General features: G+C 53.9%; 1 protein-coding gene across 6 annotated transcripts; it reads left to right on the top strand.

The window, feature by feature from the left end:
* Nucleotides 1-54: 54 nt before the first annotated feature.
* Ppp1r13l (protein phosphatase 1 regulatory subunit 13 like) lies at nt 55-17,310 on the top strand. Of its 6 annotated transcripts, XM_046455612.2 has the most exons (14): nt 1,350-1,479; nt 4,012-4,157; nt 6,069-6,145; nt 6,229-6,371; nt 6,770-7,280; nt 7,365-7,463; nt 7,542-7,633; nt 7,862-8,354; nt 10,053-10,513; nt 13,269-13,400; nt 13,476-13,609; nt 13,697-13,863; nt 14,618-14,817; nt 16,722-17,310. In XM_046455612.2, exons 2-14 carry the CDS (start codon nt 4,132-4,134, stop codon nt 16,758-16,760), a joined length of 2,574 nt encoding a protein of 857 aa, XP_046311568.1. In that variant the 5' UTR covers nt 1,350-1,479; nt 4,012-4,131; the 3' UTR covers nt 16,761-17,310. The 6 variants fall into 6 exon arrangements, with proteins under 6 accessions (XP_046311570.1, XP_046311568.1, XP_058438935.1 ...); XM_046455614.2 differs by lacking the exons at nt 1,350-1,479; nt 4,012-4,157 and adding an exon at nt 55-103; XM_058582952.1 differs by lacking the exon at nt 4,012-4,157 and having other exon boundaries at nt 5,757-6,145.

The raw sequence follows: 17,310 nt of genomic DNA on the forward strand, positions 1-17,310 counted from the left end.
ATGAATTATTCCGACACCGCCTTAAAGGGGCAGTCGCAGAGATAGGCTCTAACTCTTAAAGAGACAGGAAGATCGATTGGACTGAGATTCCTAAAAGAAGCAGGTAAGGATCCTGGGTGGCAGGACTGTGCTTGTAACGTTAGAATCTCCTCTGGAGAAGCTTGGATGCCTTGGAAATTTAGGAATTAAGAGAAAATTCGAAAAATGGAAGAATGGGGTAATTTTCCCAGCAGGGCTTTAAGTAACAGCTAGGGGGCGGGGCTTCTGGATTCTGGGGTAGCGGGAAACACAAGAGGAGGAGCCTGAGGGTCTGGGGGGCGGAGCCTATGAAGCGGGACTCGCGTGGAACTGGAACTGTGCGGACGAAGGGGCGGGGTTCGTGGATCAAAGCAGATTCGTAAATGCTCTAGGGGATCAAGTCTAGTGCTTGAGAAATATCCCCTATGGCTTTGAGTAAGGGTGAGGGGACAGAAGTTCTCATTGTCGACCCCTCCTGCCCCGAGGCGCCTATAAACAGCCGCACGTGGGTGCGGATTTGGGGGACATGCCCACGCCCCTTCCCACCAGAACTGCACCGCGTGGGGCGGCGGGTGGAGCTTCGGGACAGTGGCTAGACAGGGTGACCCGACTGCATTCCTGGCCAGTGTGTCAGCGCCGCTTCCCGCCCCCTCTGCGGAGATTTTGGATCCAACTCCAGACATGGTGTTCCCCCTTCCTCTGCGGCTTTCCAGAGGGTCAAGGGGAATGGGAAGTGTTCTTTCCGCCTGGGATCTCCAAACAGTGACCCGCGTGTGGGAGAGAGAAACTTTGGGGAGCCACCCCTTATGGGCTCCGAGACTACAATTCCCAGAGGATCCGAAGCCTCGAGGCGCCGGACGTCGGTCGCGCCTGCTACTGGGGATTGTAGTTTAGCCCTATTGGGCTCTTGCTGGAAAATCCTGGGATGTTCATTCCGCCGCTTTTCACCCACCCGGAGATTGAAATTCAGAGACCCAAGGGGTTACAGATTTGGCCTTAAATCTGTGGATTGGAGCCTGTGACTTTCCCTATGCTCCAATTTTCCACCCCTTTAGTGGCGTCCAAATCTTCACTCAGGAAAGGGGAAACTGAGCCTGGAGGGGTGAGGAAGGGTCCAGGAGTTCGTCTTCTGCTTCTACCTGAGGTGGGAGTCTCGACCCTTCTGTGTCTTGCTGGCCGGATCACCTTTGGCTTCTGGGCCTTGCTCTTCCTGTCTGTGAAATGGATTTAGAGTGAATATATATGGGAATGTCTGCGTCCTGCCCCTCTGGGACTACAAGTCCCAGGGTGCTTGACGCGATCTCTGCCCGCCCCCCCCCCCCCGCGGGGACCCGCCTCCCTCCAGCAAGAGTCACGTCGTCTAACCTGTTCCGTGCGCCTGCCCCGCCCCGTCCTCGGCTCCCAGCAGCTGGAGCTGGAGCCGGAGGAAGACCCCCTGGTGCCAGGATCTGCCCCGGACCCGTGAGTTTCACCCTTCAGGGGTCCAGCGACCCCTAAAGAACCAGACACCATGTCCCTGGGGGAGGGAAGTAGGAGGGGACTTGGACGCCGGGTCCCAGGGCCAATTTGGGGTGCGCAGATGCCTGGGTGCCTGGAAAAGAGAACTAGGATACTAGGATGCCTGAATTACTGGGTGAAAGGAGAAGGGGTTTGGATGTCTGAGTTCTTGGAATGGAGGACTCAGGTCCAAAGGGGTCCAGTGAGACATTCGAGGAGGGATTCCTGAGTCTCTCGAGTTGCGGACTTTTGGAAGTCCGAGTCTGGGAAATATTAGAGCCTCAGATCCCTGAATCTTAGGCAGAAATGGGAGGCTTGGACGGGGGTGGAAAGAGTGGTCACTCTACCGTCGTCCTCCGGCTGCCTTCTGGACTGAGCCTCTAGGTCTCTGAGCAGAATTAAGGGTGTGTCGGAGATAGTGGAAACTGGTCTCTGAAATAGACCAGGACAGGTACCCTGGGTCCCTCTGGAGGGTATGCCCCTGCCCTCCCTGCACTTCCAGCTCTAGGGTGGGGGCAGGGGGGTGAGAAAACTGGGGAGGTTCTCCAATCTCCCTTGTGCCGCTGAGCGAACCCCAACATGTCATTAACTGAGGCGTCAGACCTGCCTAACCAGAGGAGGGACGTCAGCCCCAGGGAGCCCCCTGGTGGGGGTGGGGGAGCCTCCTATTGCCCCATGGGGATGGGAAACTTCTGGGGGTTTGCAGAGGTCATTCTAGAGCCTAGGGCAGAATTCCAGAATGGGGGTTTGGTCTGCCACGGAAGCATTGCACGAAGAAGAATTGGTAAACTGAGGCTTAGAGGTGACAGCAGTGTTAGGGGGTCAGGATTTGACCTCTTCCTTCCGGTTATGGCAGCTCTCTGGGGTGGGGGGCAGGATTCCACCAGATTGTCTAGCTAAACTCCCTCCCAGAGCTCCTTGTCCTGACCCTGGAGTGAGAAATGTCACCTCTACTCCCACAGTATGACCTGAGGTATTGTGAGAGATAAGGGAGGGATAGAGGCTAATTCTGGAGGTGTCTGTCCTTGAGGCCGGGGGAGGGCAGGGGCAGGCAGACACCTCCCTCTTTCTCTCCCCCTTTTCTCCACCCCTATGCATCATGTGGGGGGGATTAAACAGGGAGGGGGGTGTTTGCTAATGTCTGGGCTTGAAGGGCATTTGGTGGCAGCCTGAAATAAAATTAAAAATAATAATTTGGCTGCCAAAACGGCTCATGTCATGCCAGGCTCAGGTCTGGCAGGTAGACAGGACGGACCCTATTGTCTAGAGAAGTCTCAGGCAACCTCCCAAAAGTCGGACCTGGGCGTTACACCATGAAGGATGCTTGCTGACCCAGGAAAGGACTCCTCCCTACCAGTGGGGAAATTGAGGCTGGAGAGTGGACACTGGCTCTTGCCAGCTTCTGTCTGGAATCTTTCAGGGCTCTCCCTGTCCCAGTCCCCAAGTTACTGGGCATGATCACGGGGCAGAACTCAGGAATGTACAAGAGGAGTTTAGAGCTCTGTGATCCTTAGGCAAAGAAGCTGAGACCAGAGGCATTGAAACTTAGGACTTTTAAAATCTCAGAGTTGAAAGGGCCCTTTTGGGAGAAAAATGACTTAGGATCTTGAGCCCTCACTTGGCCTGACCCTGTGTTATCTTAATGAACCACCAAGAAAGGCTGTTGATTTAGAATTCTGGATGTGTGAAATTTATTTCAACACTGTAGATCAATCAGGTCACCCGATCCTCACACCCTTTTGAGGTGAAAGTATTAATTCCCCCATTATACCCAGGAGGCAGCAGGTTCAGAGAAGCTAAATATCTACTGGAGGCAGAGGCTCAGAGAAGGGAAGTCCCTAGCCGGTTCCAGAGAGGGGAAAATAAGACCCAGCCCAGGACAAAGCTGGAGGAATCTCATCTAGGTGTTCCCAGCCTATTCCGACACCCTGATTTCGTCCTTACTGAGGACGATTCCTCCAGGAAGCCCACAGGATCTTTAACCCCAAAGAACCTGGCTGGGGTGCAGAGGGGGCGTGGAGAGGAGAACCCAGGGGAGGATACCTGGGGGTCGATGGGAGCCCGCGGGACGGGGAGCCGAAGTTGGAGGGCTGCCCGGGGAAGAGGACCTGAGGGCGGAGGGCAGGGTCAGGAGCCTGGGAACAGAGACGCGGCCCGCGCCCCGCCCTCGCGCCCCGCCCTCGCGCCCCGCCCGGCCCCCTCCTCTGCCCCGGGAGATGAGCACCTGCCCGGGCCCGCCGCGCATTCCCGGGCTCTGAGCTCAGGCGCTGTCCGCCCTCCCGGCCGGGATCGGGCGGTGACAGTGCGCCCTCTGGCGGTCCCGGCACCAGCCTCCAGGACAACCCCACACCCATTGCTGGCATTTCCTTAGGATGTCAGCATGGAATCTGAGAACCTTAGACTTTCGGAAATCACGCAGTCCCCCAAAAGAACCGCTGACTGTCGAATGCTGGCACTGAAGGCCGCACAAAATTGATCGTTTTTATATTTTGACAGACGCAGTGATTCCTGGGTATCCCTGAGATTCTAAAAGTCCCGAGTTTTGATTCCTATAGCCTCTACTTTCTGAGGCCTCAATTCCCAGAGCCCTGAATTCCTACTGCTCCTTCAGACCAGATGGATCCTCACAATAGTCCTAAGAGGTGAAGAGTTATTTATCCCCATCTTACAGGTTAGGAAAAGGAGCCACACTGGCCAGGGTCTGAACGAGATCCTGCCATATTTGAAAGAAGGGAGTCTGGCTCCTTTCTTGTGCTTTTATCTGCTGTAGACTTCTAAGACAGTGTGATCTCTAGAAAGTGGAATAGGAAGACAATTCTGGGCTAGCCACATTAGAGAATTCTAGAATGTTCCAAAGATAGAATCTTGGATTTAGAACTTGCCAACAATTCTCAAGTTGAGGGACTCCGTCTCTGTAGAACCTTAATTACAATCTCAAGTTCCCTACATCTTCAGAATGGAGGCCTCTTAGAGAAGGAATGGGCTTCTTAGGATAGCCTTCTCCTTCTACTATGGGGAAACCCAGGCCCCAGAGTGGAGAGGACTCATGGCCCAAGGTCACACGCTCCCACTACACCCAAATGAGCCGCCAACTCTAACAGGTTCTGTTTCCGTGGTTTCCCAGACAGAGGCTGCAATTGGCATGCCACAGCCCGCCCTGCTACCCACATCTTATGGCCAAAGCTGAGAGGTCAATGTAGCAAGGAGGTGACAGGGCTGTCAGGCGTGGTGGCTACCATGGGGATGGAGATGGGGCTGGCTTTACCGGTTCCTGGTGGCCTCCCACTGGGCCAGTGGCCACAACTGCCCATCCGCTGCTAGCCACCTCCCTGTTTCTCCTCCTAACAATGGGTCACTGTGAGCCAGGCCTCCCCTGGATGGGGACTCTTGAGGAGAAGAAACAGCAATCACTGCCCTCTGGGACTCCTCCAGTCTCGTGGAGAAGACACAGAATTAACATGTTAGAACCTGATATGAAACCCAGTTCTATAGACTTCTTGCAGGGTGACCTTGAACAAAGATTTCTTTTTTTTTTAATTTTTTTTTTAGTTGTAGATGTACACATTCCTTCATTTTATTTATTTATTTTTATGTGGTGCTGGGGATTGAACCCAGTGCCTCACATGTGGGAGGCAAGCTCTCTGCCACTGAGCCACAACCCCAGCCCATTGAACAAAGATTTTTAAGCTTAGGGTGCTTTTGACCATGGAATGAGGTTTGGCGTGCAATGCATTTAGCACAGTGGCCCTGCAGTCAATTTTGGTGCTGGGGATTGAACCCAGGGCCTTGTGCATGTGAGGAAAGCTCTCTACCAACTGAGCTATATCCCCAGCCCCTCAATCTTGTTTTTATTTCATTAAACTGAAAGTAATGGACTCTGGGATGTATTAGATGGTGCAATTATTATTTTAAATAAATACCTCTAACATCTAGCACAGCATCTTCTGGTGCCTAGCTGGCATTCAGCACAGTAACTGATAGTTGCAATTTTATTCAATGTTCATTGGCACATAGTAGATGATCAATAGATACTTGTTGAAGGAATTGATGCATTTTTATATTAATTTTTTTTAGTTGTAGATGGACAGCATTTCACTTATTTGTTTTTATGTGGCGCTAAGGATCGAACCCAGTGCCTCACACGTGCAAGCATTCCAGAACTGAGCCACAGCCCCCCGCCTTTTTTAGTTGTAGTCAGACACAATACCTTTGTTTTATTTATTTTTTTATGTGGTGCTGAGGATGGAACCCAGTGCCTCACACGCGCTAGGCGACTGCTCTACTGCTGAGCCACAATCCCAGCCCCTTGATGCATTTTATTAGGGCAGAGATAAAGAGATGAACAAGGAACCGCTAAAGAGAGAAAAGTGTTTGAAGCCTTCTAGAACCGATTTGGACTTCTAGGTAGTGAGTGAGTGGACTGGGCTTTGAAGGAGTGGACATTTCCCATCTGGGAACTGGAAGGGTAAAGCACATCTGGCGGAAGGAACGAAGAGTAGAGGCGCCCCGCGGTCCCCGAGGGTGAGGTCTGAGACCGCTCCCCCACCACGCAGGCGCCCCGCTCCGGCCGGCACCATGGACAGCGAGGCATTCCAGAGCGCGCGGGACCTTCTGGACCTGAACTTCCAGTGTGAGCTGGGATCGGGGGCGGGGCTTGCGGGGGCAGGGCCCTGCCAGGAGGCCCGGTCCTGACCCTCATTCCCGCCTGCCCAGCGCTGGCCATGAAGCACATGGACCTGAAGCAGATGGAGCTGGATACGGCGGCGGCCAAGGTGGACGAACTGACTAAGCAGCTTGAGTCACTGTGGTCGGACTCGCCAGCTCCTCCTGGCCCGCAGGGCGGAGTCCCCCCTAGGGTGAGCCGGGTTCCTGCCCTGACCCCGGAAGCCAGCTTCTCTTCTCTCCATACCCCAGGTCGGAGGCTTGGATTTCAGTCAAGGCTGCCCCCAATGGTTGTGTAGGTCGTAGGTATTCAAGGACACTTGAAAGAGAGGACCAGGGGAGGTGGATGACCTACAGGATCCCGGGAAGCAAAGGGGCCTTTTCCCAGGTCGCGCAAACAGTGATAGGCTAGCCTCAGCCCTAAGTCTGGGCTCCGTCCCCAGCACAGCTCATCTGAGCTCGCTGTGCCAAAATTTCCACCCCGTGCTCTCCTCTGGGTTGACCTTTGGTGACCTCTTTTGATTCCACCGCCCCCACCCCACCCCTCCGCTAATGTATCCTTTCATCCCCCGACGTCCTGCCCTCCCCACAGCTGTCCCGGTACAGCTCCAGCCCGGTCCCCGAGCCTTTCGGCAGCCGAGGGTCCCCCCGGAAGACAGCCACGGACAGCGCAGACACCCAGTTTGGACGCTCCGAGAGTGCTCCGGCCCTGCTCCCCTACAGCCCTCTATCCCCAAAGGGCCGACCATCGTCTCCGCGCACCCCGCTCTATCTGCAGCCTGATGCTTACGGCAGCCTGGACCGCGCGCCCTCGCCGCGGCCGCGCGCTTTCGAAGGCGCCGCCAGCCCCCTGGGCCGTGCTCCCTCCCCGCGACCGGGGTCAGGCCCGCTCCGCCAGCAAGGTCCCCCTACGCCCTTCGACTATCTGGGACGTGCGGGCTCCCCGCGTGGCAGCCCTCTGGCGGAGGGGCCCCAGGCCTTCTTCCCCGAGCGCGGGCCCTCGCCGCGCCCACCTGCAGCAGCCTACGACGCGCCCTCGGCCTTCGGGAGCCCCCTGCTGGGCGCGGGCGGCAGCGCCTTCGCCCCGCCTCTGCGCGCGCAAGGTGAGGCAGGGTCCCCAAATGGGGGGCGACGGGGACTGGGGTCCAGTCCCCCGTCACATCCTCATGCGCAACCACCCGCCCCAGATGACCTGACGCTGCGCCGGCGACCCCCGAAAGCCTGGAACGAGTCTGATCTGGACGTGGCTTACGAGAAGAAATCCACGCAGACAGCCAGCTACGAACGTGAGCCAGGAAGCCCGGGCATTGGGGGCCCCGAGGCGAGGACCCCCGACCCCGGCCCTAATGATTCCTGCCCTTCAGGTCTGGACGTCTTTGCCCGACCCGCCTCGCCAGGCCTGCAGCTGTTGCCCTGGAGAGAGAGCAGCCTGGATGCGCTGGGGGCCACCGGCAAGGTGAGGGGCCAGGGACGCCAGGTGAGGGAGCTGGGGGCCTCCTGGCGGAGCCCCACGCCCTTCCCCAGGCGCTTCCTTCTTTATCCTGATTTGCACCCCTCCTGGACCCGCTCTCTCACCCCCTGGCTTCCTGCCTCCTCCTCTCCCTTCTCGCCCCTGTGCCCCTATCTCCTCCTCTTTCCCTTCTGAGCCTCTGCTCCCGGCTCACTTTCCCCCTCTGCTCTCCAGGACAACCTCACCAGCGCCACCCTGCCGCGCAACTACAAGGTCTCCCCTCTCGCCAATGACAGGCGTTCAGACGTGGGCAGCTACCGTCGCTCGCTGGGCTCCGCCGCCCCGTCAGGCACTTTGCCCCGCAGCTGGCAGCCTGTCAGCCGCATCCCCATGCCCCCCTCCAGCCCCCAGCCCCGCAGCGCCCCTCGCCAGCGTCCCATCCCCCTCAGCATGATATTCAAGTTGCAGAACGCTTTCTGGGAGCAGGGGGCCAGCAGAGCCATGCTCCCTGGGTCCTCCGTCTTCTCCAGAGCACCCCCACCTAAGCTGCCTCCCCAGTCCCAGCCACCCCCCCAGACCCAACTGCAGCCCCAGCCCCAACCACAGCCCCAGTTGCCCCCCCAACCCCAGCCCCAGCCTCAGCCCCAGCCTCAGCCCCAGCCCCAGGCCCAACCCCAGGCTCCAGTCCCCCAGGTCCCCCAACAAACATGGCCACCGGTGAATGAAGGTGAGTCAATAACAGGCCCCTAGAGGGCTGGGTGAAGGGAGGACAATGAAGGGACAGATTAGCTGGGAGAACCGTCTCCTTCCAGACACTGCCCTTCAGAGTGCTAGGCCAGGTGAACTTGGGCATTGGCACAGGAGCCAGGGATGGTACAGTGGTTAAGGATGGACCCTGGGGCAGACTGCTTGCTTCTACACTGTGTGACCTCAGGGACGTCAATTTCCTTGAGTGTAAAAACTGAACAATGATAAGAGCCTATCTTATGGGAGATGGTATTAAAACCATATCGAGTCCTTGAAATAGGGCCCAATGCATAGTAATCCCTCAATAGCTATCATTTGTTATGATAATCATTAATGTTTTTTGGTAGGAGATCTGTGGAGTTAAGCAGAGAGGGTTTCGGCATCTCTCCACCACTGACTTACTGTGTGACTCAGGATGAGTTACCTAACTTGTCTGAGTATCTGTTTACCCATCTGTGAAGAGAGATTAATATCTACCTTATAGGAGAGTGACAGGGATTATGTCATAATAGTGTTTGTTACAATGGGTGCGGTGGTGCACGCCTATTATCCCAGCAACTCAGGAGGCTGAGGCAGGAGGATCACAAGTTCAAGGCCAGCCTCAGCAACTTAATGAGTCCTCACCAACTTGCCAAGATCCTGTCTAAAAATTTTAAAAATATATATATATGTATACATGACTGGGGATGTAGTCCAGTGGTAAAGGGCATCTGGGTTCAATTCCTAGTATCAAAAAAGAAAACAAAAGTGATTGTTACTGCTCCCACCTGCTTGCTTGCTTGCTTGCTTTGGTACCAGTGATTGAACCCAGGGGTGCTTAACCACTGAGCCACATCTCCAGTCCTTCTTGTTTTTTTTTTTTGTTTTTTTTTATTGTTGGTTGTTCAAAACATTACATAGTTCTTGATATATCATATTTCACACTTTGATTCAAGTGGGTTATGAACTCCCATTTTTACCCCGTATACAAATTGCAGAATCACATCAGTTACACATCCATTATTTACATATTGCCACACTAGTGTCTGTTGTATTCTGCTGCCTTTCCTATCCTCTACTATCCCCCCCTTCTTGCTTTTATTTTGAGACAGACAGGGTCTCACTAAGTTGCTTAGGGCCTTGCTAGGTTGCTGAGGCTGGCTTTGAACTTGCAGTCCTCCTGAGACCCTGAGATTAAGGTGTGCACCACCACACCCAGCTCCCACTGCCAAAGGGCAATAAGGCAGAGAGAAGAGATCATTAAATGCTGGGATTCTACTTCTGGAAGGAGTTTTCTGCCCGAGATGGTAGGAGAGGAAAGCTTGCAGATCTTGGAAAGTCCGGTCCTCATGGTTGCTAGGAGTACAGATTCTGAAGTCAGCCAGCAGTGTGACTTTGGGTAACTTAGTTACTCTCTCTGAGGTTCAGATTTCCTTCACATAGTATGGAGATAAGAGCCTAGAGGGGAGAGTTCAACAAGACCAGCATGTAAAGTGCCAGGCACATCCTAAGTGCTCAATAAATGGGAGGTATAATTATGTATTGTTCACAGTTCAGGGAATATGTAGCCCAGAAAGGGCATGAAACTGCCCTGAGGTCACACAGAAAATAAGGTAGTGATTTCAGACCCTGGAAGTTGTGGAGAGTTTTGGGGGCCTTCTGAGGACTTGTCCTCTGATTGGGTTCTTGTTCCTGCTAGGCCTCCTCAAACCCCCTGCCGAGGCGGAGGCTGAGCCTGAGCTAGAGGGGCTGCTGACACCGGTGCTGGAGGCTGGTGATGCAGACGAAGGCGCTGTAACTCGGCCCCTCAGCCCCACGAGGCTGCAGCCAGCGCTGCCCCCTGAGGCGCAGTCAGTGCCCGAGCTGGAGGAGGTGGCCCGGGTGCTGGCCGAGATTCCTCGGCCTCTCAAACGCAGGGGCTCCATGGAGCAGAGCCCTGCCGTGGCCCTGCCCCCTACTCACAAGAAGCAGTACCAGCAGATCATCAGCCGCCTCTTCCACCGGCATGGCGGGCCAGGGCCTGGGGGGCCTGAGCCAGAGCTGACGCCCATCACCGAGGGATCTGAGGCCAGGGCCGGGCCCCCTGCTCCTGCCCCACCAGCTCCCCTACCACCCCCAGCCCCACCCCAGAGCAGCCCACCAGAGCAGCCACAGAGCATGGTAAGTAACACAGGAGGAAACGGGTGTGTCTGCTAGCGTCTGGGGCCAGCTGCTGTAACAAAACACTCCCAAGTACGTGCCTTATGTGAGAGAAGCAGCCCTCTTCTGAGGGCTAGTTCAGGAGTCTGGGAATCCAGCCTCCCAAATGATGGAGACTGAGTCGCTGGTCCCTGGGGCCAGTGGTTAAGAGCATTGGCCATAGAGCTGGGCTCACCTGTGTTTGAATCCTGGCTGTGTGCCACTTACCACCTGTGCATTCTTGGGTGAGACATTTAACCTCTCTGGGCCTCAGTGTCCTCATTTGTGAATGGTGAGAATTACAGCCACTGCCAGGTTTCTGTTCTGGTGACTAAAAGGCTCAGGGGTCACTCCAGGTAAACTGGGCTGACTGGGCTGCGCAAAATAACCACACAAGAGACACAAATACCTTTTTCTTTGGGGTCGCTGTGACAGCTTCTCTGACCTTTTGGGTCAGCAGAAAGAGAGAGAGAGAGCACTGTGCTGACCCCTTTTACTGAGAAGCTATTCAAATGAGGCAAGGAGTCAGGTTTCAGGGGCTGAGTCTATCTTCATGATGTCCACTGTCAGCAGGTTGACTGACATCTAGGTAGGCCACACCCAAGGGCACAGTAAGAGAAGGGGACACACACAAGGCACCTCCATGGAAGATTCTATCCTAAACAGGGCAAGGGGTTATATTGCAAAGGAACAGGTGAGCATAGCTCCACCCATGGGGCTGTAGGAAGGCTCGCCTAGGCATGAAGACCCTAGAAGAGCGCGGCAGTCTAGCAGCATGGGTGCCTGAGGCCACATCGCCCAGCAGGGGAGTTAACTCAGTCACGTGCAAGGTTGGTCTCCCACAAGCCACCTCATGAGGTTGCTGTGAAGGTCTAGTGTATTGAGTGGGTAGAATGGTGCCTGGCACATAACTGTTAGCTGCCATTAATGTTGTCATTTGCCCAGGGTATGGTCTCTTGCCGATCTTAGTTTTGGCTGTGCATCGGGGATGGGGGCAGAGTTATAGTCAGGTGGAACTGTCCTGAACACAGTGTGGGTAGATGTGTATGGGACAGTTCCCAGAGAAGTGGGGGTGAAGCAGACACCCCAGAATGCCTGTTACCAGCCTCTCCAGGGTAGAGCCAAGGAACGAAAAGGCTCAGGGCCCTGAGATCAAGAGGGGAAGGATGATATCTCAAAATAGGAGAATTGTCCCCTCAGAGAATCACAATTTCTTGGTCACAGAGAAGCTTGAAAAGACACAAAATTCAAGAATTAATGAGCAACTTAATGAGGCCCTAAGCAACTCAGTGAGACCCTGTCTGTAAATAGAATACGAAATAGGGCTGGGGATGTGGCTCAGGGGTCAAGTGCCCCTGAATTTAATCCCTGGTACCCCCCAATTTTTTTTTTAGATGTAGATGGACACAACACAATGCCTTTATTTTTATGTGGTGCTGAGGATCGAACCCGGGTCCTGCCTGTGCTAGGCGAGCACTCTACTGCTGAGCCAGAATCCCAGCCCCCCAATTTTTTTATTAAGAGTAATATTTTAAATTAACACTTTCTATCGTAGAATACATAAACACCTTAGAAAACATGGAAAAAAACAGTAATCAGTACCGAGAACAAAAGTCTCAGCACTCAGAACTGTGATAAACAATTTGAGTATCTCCTTCAGTCTTTTGCAATGAAATTCTAATAGTAAAATATGAAAGTTCTCATAGAATATCAGGATTGCAAAACCCTGGCCCCTCCACAATTCGAAATAGTGAAGGAAATAGTATAATTTAGCATTTCTGCAATCACAACATATTGAAAACTTGAAATAACAGGGCATACTGGTGATCCTAGCCACTCGGGAGGCTGACACAAGAGGATCACAGGTCTGAGGCTACCTTGAGCAATTTAGCAAGAACCTGTCTCAAATTAAAAAAAAAAAAAAAAAAAAAAAAAAGGAGATGGGATGTAGCTCAGTGGTAGGTTCTTGCCTAGCATGCACCTGGCCCTGGGTTCAATCCCCAGTACTGGGAAGAAGGAAAAAAAAAAGAAAGAAAGAAAAGAAAGAAAAATAACTGAGAAATTGAAGATTTTGGATTCACTGCCTCTTAGTATCTCTAAATTTCAGAATCTTGCAATCATTGAAATGCTGGAGACAGCCAAGACCAGAATAACTAACACTGCGTGTGCATACACACACAAACACACACTCAGTAGAAATAAATCTTGTAGGAGGAAATGAAAAATAAGAAAGCACATGAATAACATGATGAATACTCATATCCCAAACCTCTCGAATTAAGACCTGGTAACACTTGTCATGCATGCTTCATGGCATTTTATCTGTATCTATATTTTTAATACATAACTTATTTTGTGTAGTCGTGTATATGTGTATGCACATGCATGTGTGTGCACGTGTGTCTGTGTGTATAGTGAATAACTGGCTTCCACATTCATTGCCTTGAAGGTCTAGAATTACTTGGCCACCCACTCCATAGCCTCTCAGTTACTCGCAGGCCTCAGGGTCAAGATCCAAAGTTATTTGCTGTTGTAGAGTTCAGGAGGACCGCAGCACCGGGGCCAGGACACACCTCTCCCCGATGCGAATCCCAGCCCTCCTCCTTCCCCCTGGGTACTTGGGCGATCTGGGCAGCTGCTGCCTGGTCCTTAAGCCTGTGGCCCCCGGCCTCCCCCTAATGGGTGTGCAGTACTAACAATTCCTCCTAGTCTCTGAGGTCCCTGCCCTGTCCCGCAGGAGATGCGCTCGGTGCTTCGGAAGGCGGGCTCCCCGCGCAAGGCCCGGCGGGCGCGGCTCAACCCGCTGGTGCTGCTGCTGGACGCGGCGCTGACCGGGGAGCTGGAGGTGGTGCAGCAGGCGGTGAAGGAGGTGAGGGACGCTGAGCTGGAGGTGGCGGGTGTGGGGTGACATCCACTGGACTAAGCCCCTTCCTGGCCCACTCAGATGAACGACCCGAGCCAGCCCAATGAGGAGGGCATCACCGCGCTGCACAATGCCATCTGCGGCGCCAACTACCCGATCGTGGACTTCCTCATCGCGGCGGGCGCCAATGTCAACTCCCCAGACAGCCACGGCTGGTGAGGCCTAAGCCGCAGGGGACTGGCGCGGGCATGGGCGGCCGCGCGGGCTGGCGCGACCCCCTCACGCATGCCTCCTGCGCCTAGGACACCTCTGCACTGCGCGGCATCGTGCAACGACACGGCCATCTGCACCGTGCTTGTGCAGCATGGCGCTGCAATCTTTGCCACCACTCTCAGCGACGGCGCCACCGCCATCGAGAAATGCGACCCCTACCGGGAGGGCTATGCTGACTGCGCCACCTACCTGGCAGGTGCGCCCCGCTGGGGCTCTTGGGCTGGTGCTGAACCTCCCACCTGGCTGCAACGCAGGCTGCGCCCCACAGGGAGAGGAGGACGTGGGTGCTGCACCAGTGGGATCTCTGGAGAGAGGGATGTGGAGTGGGCCACCTGCGGGGAGGGGCGTGGCAGTGGAGGGCGTGCCATTTTTAGGGAGACCTGCGGGGAGACGGGGTGGAGATGGTGCTGCTCCCCGCTTTCTACCTGCGGGGTGGGAAGTTATAGTTTCCAGCTATACCATCGACCCGGCACAGGGCTGAGCAGGTGGGCTCTCCCACCTGTCTGAGGCCGCAGTACACACCTGGCAGGTGAGAAGCCATGCAGCTGGGAAGGGCCTAAGGACTGTTGCATTTGTGGGGAGTCTAGAGGCTGTGCCATCTCTAGACTAGATGTCACCTAGTTTCCCTGAGGGAGGGCGAGTAGGGGGACCACGGGGATCAAGCGGAGGGTCCCTGCCGCACATCTGGAAGGGCAACTTGGATTGCAGTTTGGCCTTAGGGACCTTGGGCTGGAGTGATTGGTAATGTGCGCCAGGGGAACAGGGCGGTGACCCGCGTCCCGGTGTCCTGCAGTGTTAGAGGCTGCCAATTCCAGCATCAGACTTCCCCTCTGGCTCCTGTCCCCTGACCTGAGCACGCACAACTCCAGTTGGCTAGGACAAGCGCCAGGGGTCAGCCCGTGTCCCCAGCCCTCCGCCTAGCTCTCACCATGGCGGTCCTGGCCTTTCAGACGTGGAGCAGAGCATGGGGCTGATGCACAGCGGGGCGGTGTACGCCCTCTGGGACTACAGCGCCGAGTTCGGGGACGAGCTATCCTTCCGAGAGGGCGACTCTGTCACCATCCTGCGGAGGGACGGGCCGGAGGAGACCGACTGGTGGTGGGCTACGCTGCACGGCCAGGAGGGCTACGTGCCGCGGAACTACTTCGGGGTGAGCTCAGAGAGATGTCCCAAGGGCCTGCAGCGGCAGTTTGGGGCAGAGCTCACAGGAGAAAGGGAGGGAGGAGGACAGCCCGGTGGAATGGGTGAGGCAGGCTGGGTATCTTTGATAGACGGAGGAGAAAAGCCCCCGGTAGTAAGGGAAAGTCGCCCACAGTCAGGGGAGTGGGTGAGGAAGAGCCTCCCAGGGCCGGTGCCTTTGTGGGGTCCTCGCCAGTACAGCCATTGGGTTCCCCTTCAAATCTTTAATTTTTTTTTTTTTTTTTTTTTTTGTACTGGGGATTGAACCCAGGGAACTTAACCACTGAGCCACATCCCCAGACCTTCATTTGTTTGTTTGTTTATCATTTGGAGACAGAGTCTCACTGAGTTGCTTAGGGGCATTGCTAAATTGCTGAGGCTGGCTTTGAACATGCAATCCTCCTACCTCAGCCTCCTAAACTGATAAGATCCCAGTTATGTGCCACCACACCCAGAGTTGATTCCAGCTTGATCAGGCATTTTTACTGGGTTGGGAGTGTGGCCTGTCTGCATGCTCAAGGTCCTGGGTTCCATTCCCAGCACTGCCAAAAAAAAAAAAAAAAAAAGTTTTTATTATCATCCCTGATTATTTTGATGGGAAGGTTAAAAAGGAATCCCATCTTATCAGGATGAACCCAACTATTATGTATAACAATAAGGCTTAATAAAAAAGAATGAGAAGATTTTTTAAAAATATTTGTTTTTTAGTTTTAGGTGGTCACAATATCTTTATTTTATTTTTATGTGGTGCTGAGAATCGAACCCAGTTCCTCACGCATGCTAGGTGAGCGCTCTACCACTTGAGCCACATCCCCAACCCCCAAGAATGAAAAGACTTTTAAAAAAGAATCCCATCTTGGGTTGGGTCTGTGGCTCAGTGGTAGAGCACTTGCCTAGCATGTGTGAGGCACTAGGTTCAATAATCAGCACCATATAAAATTAAATAAATAAAATAAAGGTGTTGTGTCCAAGTACAACTAAAAAAATATTAAAAAAAAAAAAAAGAATCCCATTTTAGTGATGGGGGAAAGTTCAAGGATTATAGCTGGGCACTGTGGCACTTGACTGTAATCCCAGTTACTTGGAAGGCTGAGACAGGAGGATTTCAAGTTCCAGAATCCTTGGCAACTTAGTTGGACCCTGACTCAATAAATAAATAAATAGGCCTGGAGCTCAGTGGTCAAATGCTTCAGGGTTCAATCCCCAGTATCTTGGGGGAAATCGCATATCACAGCCATGGCAGAAGGTGGTTTTATTCTGCAGCATGAGGCTAGGTGAGGAAGAATCCATTAATAAAATCAGAGTAGAAATCTAACTTCTATAAAATTTTAGAAGATCCCCCCAGGGTTGAGTGAGGGTTCTGTTATATTTCTGCAAAGAATTTTTTTTTTTTTCCTTGGGAGTGGGTATCAGAGATTGAACTCAGGGGCACTCAACCACTGAGCCACAACCCCAGCCCTGTTTTGTATTTTATTTAGAGACAGGGTCTCACTGAGTTGCTTAGCGCCTCACTTTTTCTGAGGCTGGCTTTGAACTTGAGATCCTCCTGCTTCAGCCTCTCGAGCTGCTGGGATTATAGGCGTACACCACAGCACCCATCAAGAATATTCTTTTAATTCAGGAGAAGCTGGGTGGTAGGGAGAAGGAGGCATCAGTTTTATGGCAGTGTAATAGACCCAGAAGATTCCCTTCCATCTGCTGCTGAATCCAAGGCCTTGTATGGTACTTGGAGGGGACAAGAGAGTTGGGATTCTGAGTGCTGGGGGGAGCCTGGGAGGAAGGGATGGGAGATGGAGGCAGCCCACCTCCTTGGTGGGCATAGGGAAGGATGAGGGCTGGAGCCCCAATGTCTGTCTGAAGGTCTGCTCCCCTCAGCTCTTCCCCAGGGTGAAGCCTCAGAGGAATAAAGTCTAGCCGGACAGAAGGATGTTTTCCCAGGCGACAAGAGCAAGCCAGCCTGCCCTCGCCCCAGATGTCCCCCTCCACATACTGCTGTTTACCTGTGCCCCTAACTCTGCAGGGGTGGGGCCCTCACCACCATTTCTCAGCTCTTCCAGAAGCCAGTGGAGGAGAACTTCAGCCTTAAGTTTAGCAATCTGCCTTAACCGTGGAGGCCCCAGGGGTGAGGCTGAGAATCTTGGGGGCAGGAGATCCTCCACATTTGCCAAAGCAGATCCCGTCCAAAGTGCTTCCCGCCCTGACTGCCAATCACTCCTCACCCTCAGCAGCCAACCCACCATTCCCAGCTGAGCCTGGGATTTTAGACCCCCCACAACTGACTTCCCCTGGGAGTCACTCCTATCCCTTGTCTCCCAGAAGCTCTGGGGTCTGGGGGAGACCCACTGGTTTCCACCAGGATCCTCACCCCGCCTTCCCCAGTTAAGTGCCTTCACGAAGTGCTGGTTTTATGTTTATAACCAAATGGAGGAGTTTTCTTTATAAATAAAGGTAGTTTGCACAGAAA

Source organism: Marmota monax, unplaced genomic scaffold, assembly GCF_021218885.2.
Source record: "Marmota monax isolate L192 unplaced genomic scaffold, Marmota_monax_Labrador192_F-V1.1 WCK01_AAM20220418_F8-fsc00149, whole genome shotgun sequence".
Taxonomy (NCBI): domain Eukaryota; kingdom Metazoa; phylum Chordata; class Mammalia; order Rodentia; family Sciuridae; genus Marmota; species Marmota monax.